The 6,016-nt window shown below is 51.4% G+C and overlaps 1 protein-coding gene across 1 annotated transcript; it reads left to right on the plus strand.

Moving 5' to 3' along the window:
* Positions 1-1,114: 1,114 nt before the first annotated feature.
* Positions 1,115-4,807, plus strand: LOC134168946 (keratin, type II cuticular Hb4-like). Its single transcript, XM_062629113.1, has 7 exons — positions 1,115-1,438; positions 1,910-2,118; positions 2,710-2,770; positions 3,421-3,516; positions 3,769-3,933; positions 4,076-4,201; positions 4,581-4,807. The coding sequence occupies exons 1-7, from the start codon at positions 1,115-1,117 to the stop codon at positions 4,803-4,805; spliced, it is 1,206 nt and encodes a 401-aa protein (XP_062485097.1). The 3' UTR covers positions 4,806-4,807.
* Positions 4,808-6,016: the final 1,209 nt, after the last annotated feature.

Here is a 6,016-nt window from a genome sequence, read left to right on the forward strand (position 1 = left end):
TAAAGATGGCTCGTGTGGCTTGCAACCACTGCATAGGGAAGGGGAAAGAAATGCAGTAAACAAAACTAAATCACAGGTTTGAAGCTTCCACCCTGCCCCTTGAGAACAGAAACCACGCCGCCCTCCCACACCACGGCACCAGCCCCATCCCTGCGCTTCCAAAGACCTGGATGCACACACGCGTGCGTCCGAGCCCTGACACCGCAATGAGGGCAACGTAGGAGGTGAAGGACCAAGCCTGGCCCTGCCCCAAACAAGGTGGGAACCCAGTCTTCAATGAGGGGAGGAAGAGACGCCACTTTTCAGAGGATTTGGCCAATAGACGCCTCTGCAGAAGTGTTCCAAGCATTGGTTTCAATGGCAACGAACCAGCAATTCCCCCAACAACAAAGGATGGCATTGGAAAACACCATCAACCTGCAGAACAGTCACCCTGAGGAGCAGATGTTGACGTGGCATTCAAACACGTTGCCTTTTTACAGGCAGAACCAAAAAAAAAACATTGAACCCTAACCTCCCTCCTCGATTCTGTTCATTAATTCCCACATTTATCACTGTTAGCTTTTATTAAAGAGCAGGTTGAGTCACATTCTCTCCTTTGCAAGCTGAGGTGCCAGCAAAGCATCAAGATTTCCTTTGATAGAACAGCATTTTACCTTTGTCAAGCCTCAGTTCCACTTCATCCAACCCAGTACAAGTTGTATGCTCCCCTTTTTATGACCACAATTCACCAGCACAACCCCTCTAAACATGCCCCCTCTGACCTACCAGCATTCTTCAAGCCTTCCTGGGGTAAAGCTGCTGCTGTCCCCGCTGGCCGGCGCAGTGCATGCTGAGCAGTTCACATTCTTTGCATCACAAACATTTTGTGGAAGTTTCATGCAGCCTCACCCCAGCTTCCACCAAATAAAAGGAAGAAGGCGCTGCACTGTGGTCAGAGGGAATCTGCTTCCAGCGCATCACTGCACCCATCTCTCTCCCACCACTGACCATGTTCTGTTGCTCCTGCAGCATCAGCTCTGGCCGTGCTGGCAGGAGCTTGGGTTCTTCCTCTGTAGCTCTTCCCAGGAACCGATGTAGCTTCAGCACTGCCTGGTGTCGCTGGGGTGGTGGCATGGGCTACTGCGGCTTGGGTTACTTCAGCAGCAGAGGTCTCGATGGTGCGGCATGCGCCAGGCCCAGAATGGCTGTTGGAAGGTGTCCTCCTCTAAGACGTGGATGTGGCTTTGGTGCAGCTGGCATGGGGTTTGGCTACAGAGGCTTTGGCCATGGGGTTGGTGGAGTCTCCAGACCATGCACTGTCATACCCATCACTATCAACAAGCAACTGCTCCAGCCACTCAGACTGGAACTGGATCCCAACGTGCAAACGGTGAAGAACCAAGAGAAGGAGCAGATCAAGACCCTCAACAACCAATTTGCTTCCTTCATTGACAAGGTGAGCTGAGAACCCCTCCCCAGCTGCAGTCTGCAATAAGTGAGGTGTCTGGCATGGAAAGGGCATGGAATCCATGTAAGACAACTCGTTCTGGATGCTGAAGGCAGCTTGCTTCAGGGGGACAGTTGAGCACCAGGGTGGGTTTGAGCCACTGGGGAAGCTTCAATGAACAGGAAGGATTGCTCTGATTTCTAGGCCTGACTACAGAACAAGCTAAACCCAGTTTCATCAGCATTCCAGTTCCTTCCCAATTCCTCTCCACACATCCCAATTTAATGCAAACCTCTCATTTCCAGAAGTACTTTGGGGTTTTGTGCTTTTCCACAAGGGTGGCCCAGAACAAAAGCCACTCAATTAGGAAACGCTGCATTCACGAGCACCAAGAACACATCTCACTGCCGTTGCACAAACAGTGGCTCCCACAAGCTCTCAATCCTCATTTCATTTCCTATTTTGCTCACTGGGATTCAGGTCCGATCCCTGGAACAGCAGAACAAGGTGCTGGAGACCAAGTGGAGCTTTCTGCAGGGTCAAAATCACAGCAAGAACACCATCACGCCCATGTTAGAGGCTTACATTGGGAACTTGAAGAAGCAGATGGAAGCACTGGGGTGCACCAAAGCCCAGTTAGAAACGGACCTGAAAGCAACCCAGCAGCTTCTGGATACCAACAAGAAAATGTAAGTAAAAAACAGAGAAATGCGAGTGCAGAGCTCGAAATGTTGCTCAGGATTTGTCAGAGACTGAGCCTTTCATAGCAGTAAATGGTTCCCAGAGGACTAGTTGGTAGGTGGAGAGATCTGCAAATGATCTTGGTACATAAAACAAGGTTCCAGTTTACAGAGATGGAGGAAGAGGAGGCAGAGCCTAGGGTGACATGATCTAAGGTGAGGCATCCCTGCCCATGGCAGGGGGCTGGAACTGGATGATCGTAAGTTCCTTTCCAACCCAAACCATTCTGTGATTCTATGTTCCCCTTCCAGGTTCTCTTTGCCTCCCTCCTAATCCAAGACGTTAACATTTAGGAGTGTTCAACAGTTATTTGCTGTTGCAGAGGTCAAACGAAAACAGCTCCGCTGCAACTTTATAGACACAGAAACCTCTCTGAAACGAGTTTGCTTTCCCATGGGCAATGGAACGAGATCCCAAAACACTGTTAGGGAAGAAGGAAAATAACGAGGAGTTTCACTTCTTGAGAGGAGCCCTGCAGAAACCCAAACAAAGGTGTAATTGCACTGGATGCAAGCGAGATCTCCCGTTTTCCCACGCAGGTACAAGGACGAATGCAGCCAGCGGCCCTGCACCGAGAGCAAGTTTATTGCCCTGAAGAAGGTGAGCAAGGGGCTGTTTGAACTCTCCTCTCCAGGCTCAGGTCTTTGGGGTGATTTATTTCCCAACAGCAGCACCCAGAACAAGTACAAGCAGGAGCTGGAGCTTGGCTTCGCTTGAACTCAAATCAGCAGCAACGGTGTAATTGGGACTTGGCGCACGGTCACGGTACCAGCACTCAAAGTCCCTCAGCCCAAGGGTATCCCTGGGTCTGCTCACTGACAAACTTCTTTTAGGCTGAGAAAGTTAGGGCTGTTCAGCCTGGAGAAGAGAAGCTGCGTGGAGACCTCAGAGCAGCTTCCAGTATCTGAAGGGGGCTATAGGGATGCTGGGGAGGGACTCTTCATTAGGGACTGCAGTGACAGGACAAGGGGTAACGGGTTCAAACTGAAACAGGGGGAGTTTAAATTGGATCTAAGGAAGAAATTCTCTCCTGTGAGGGTGGTGAGGCACTGGAATGCGTTGCCCAGGGAGGTTGTGAATGCTCCATCCCTGGCAGTGTTCAAGGCCAGGTTGGATGAAGCCTTGGGTGGCATGCTTTAGTGTGAGGTGTCCCTGCCCATGGCAGGGAGGTTGGAACTTGATGATCTTAAGGTCCTTTCCAACCCAAACTATTCTATGATTCTATGATTCTATCCTCAATGTGTCTCTAGGACATGGATGATGTTTTCTTACACAAAGCAGAGCTGGAAGCCAAGGTGGGAAGCCTGAAAGAAGAGGCTGAATTCCTGAGAAAGATCTACAAAGAGGTAAGGCAGCGCTCAATCACTCCAGCATCCTTTGCATTTCCCAGCTGGATTTTGAAGCTACTGATCCCAAAGGACAAGGGAAGAGGGGTGGCACAGGGCAGTGGTCATCCCTTGGGTGAACAGCAACTTATCTCTGCGTGGTCCTCACCAAGTGGGACCGAGTTGCGCAGGGTGGGTGACACTGCTTGAGGCCGGGCTGGAAGCACAGCGGGACCAGCATCTCTGACCAGCTCAACCCCATGTCACCACCAGGAAACCCAACGGCTGCAGGCCCAGATCTCTGCTACTTCAGTGGTCATCAAGATGAACAAAAGCCAAGATCTGGACCTGGGTGGCGTCACTGCTGATGCGAGGGCTCGGTATGAGGACATTGCCCGCAAGAGCCGGGCAGAAGCACAAGCCTGGTGTGAAAGTAAGGTGAGAAAACCTGGAGAGGGAGGGTTTGGGTGCAGCTCCACTCTTCAGACCAACTTCAAACCCAGAGAAACACCATCCCCCCTCCAGATTTACTCTGATTTAACCCAAAGCGTGTTCCGGGACATCTTTTGGGTGGTTCTAGTTCAAGGAGCTGCGAGTTACTGCAGGCAGAAACACTGACAGCCTGCGAGAGACAAAAACCAAGGCAGCTGAGCTGACACGGAAGGTCCAGAGGCTGAATGGAGAAGTCAAGAGCGCCAAGGACCAGGTGAGCACCAAGATGTGGTGAGACCAAGAGCCAGGTCTGGTTGTTTCAGCAGGGCAGAGAGTGAATTGTTGTTCTGCTCCCACACCTAAATTAAATGGTGCTGTAGCACATCCCATGAGCTGGGACCCTGCTGCTCCAACCAGAGCTGCATTAAAGCCCAGCTCATGCAGTACCTGAAGGCAGATGCAGTTACAGATGTTCCCCTGCAAGCAACATAAGGGAGCACAGAAACTACAAGTCCAGCTCCCTTGAACCCCAACAGAAGGAACTGCTGGGCTGAATCCACAACCAGACTTTAACCCCATCTCCTGAGAATACATTCATCACATTTGAAGGTAGCAAGAGACAGCCAAGACTCACCCTGTCCTGCTCCTTGCAGTGCACCAAGCTGGAAGCCGCAATGGCCAACGCTGAGCAACGTGGGGAGACATCCATCAAGAATGCAAAGCAGAAGCTGTCCGAGCTGGAGGATGCTCTGCAGCAGACCAAGGCAGACCTGAGCCAGCAGCTCCGCCAGTACCAGGAGCTCATGAACGTCAAGCTGGCCCTGGATGTTGAGATTGTCACCTACAGGAAGCTGCTGGAGGGAGAGGAGAGCAGGTGAGTGGTGGGATCATAGAATCATGGAATGGTTTGGCTTGAAGGGACCTCAAAACCCCTCCAGCTCCAAAGGGACACCTTCCACTAGAGCAGGGTGCTCCAAGCCCCTGTGTCCAACCTGGCCTTGAACACTGCCAGGGATGGGGCAGCCAAACCTTCTCCATTCAACCCATTCCAGTGTCCCAGCACCCTCACAGGGAAGAACTTCCTTATCTCCAGCCCTGACTTCCCCTGTTCCAGTCTGAACCCACCACCCCTTGTCCCATCTCTCCAGTCCCTGATGCAGGTCCCTCTCCAACATCCTTGTAACCCCCTTCACACACTGGAAGGCTGCAATGAGCTGTACGAGGCTAAAGGGCTTTGCATTTGAAGATAGGTGGCTAATGTGCCACCCTTTCCCATTCTTTCCAGGCTCTGTGCAGAAGGCGGCTTCCCCATCAACAGCTGTAAGTTGGAATGTCCACCTTCTACCAAACCTGGGCAACTTCTGCCTTTTCTCCAGGGAATTCCCTAAGCTGAAGCCCAGCTTTGCTCTGCCTTTCCCAGCAGTGAGCTGCAGCGACGATGGGAGCAGCAAGAGCACGAGGAGCTCCCGCATGAAGGTGATGCCCATGACCAAGTCGGCCAGGAGCAACATGTAAAGAGCTGCAGATGCTGGAAACAAAGCAGCACACATCCCTTTCTGCCAACACACAGCAACAGCCAGGCCAGAGCCAGGGGACACACAGCTCCTCAAGACTGCTCATGTTTCGTTCCATGGGGATACTAAAGGGCAAAGAGGCCTTTTGGGTGCTCAAGAGTTTTGCTTTTTCTGCTAAGGAATTCAGGAGCAAGAAGGGCGAAAATCCCCCTCATTGCCCCCATTATGCAGTTAAACCAAGATGCCTTTGGTGCAGGTCCTGGTCTTTCTACTCCTACATTCCAGGATTAAAACGAAATGGGAGAGCAGGTACCTTCTACCTAAGAGCATTTTCATTACAGCTTTATCCATCCCAGTTGTTTCCACAGATCCCACCTTGGATCAATGTTAGTTGACCAACAGCTTCACCAGTCAGGCTTTTACATTACACACACCCCAGGCATGAGCAGAACTCACCTAAAACAGCCTGGCCTGCAGCTTCTCTACACACTGCATTGGTTCCATTATTGTGCCCCAAAGGGTAGATTTCAAGGGCTGTTGCTGCTTGAAGGCAGTTTGCTTATGTACCTGCACTA

This window comes from Pezoporus occidentalis, unplaced genomic scaffold (genome assembly GCF_034315485.1).
Source record: "Pezoporus occidentalis ecotype Australia unplaced genomic scaffold, CSIRO_AGI_Poc_V1 ctg329, whole genome shotgun sequence".
NCBI lineage: Eukaryota > Metazoa > Chordata > Aves > Psittaciformes > Psittacidae > Pezoporus > Pezoporus occidentalis.

What these genes read in the sequence shown, in the direction of transcription:
- LOC134168946 (XM_062629113.1), top strand. Translation starts at nt 1,115, where the DNA reads ATGGGCTACTGCGGCTTGGGTTACTTCAGCAGCAGAGGTCTCGATGGT. An exon ending in TGAGAAAGATCTACAAAGAG is followed by an intron (nt 3,517 to 3,768) that starts GTAAGGCAGCGC and finishes TGTCACCACCAG; the next exon opens with GAAACCCAACGGCTGCAGGC. An exon ending in TCAAGAGCGCCAAGGACCAG is followed by an intron (nt 4,202 to 4,580) that starts GTGAGCACCAAG and finishes TGCTCCTTGCAG; the next exon opens with TGCACCAAGCTGGAAGCCGC.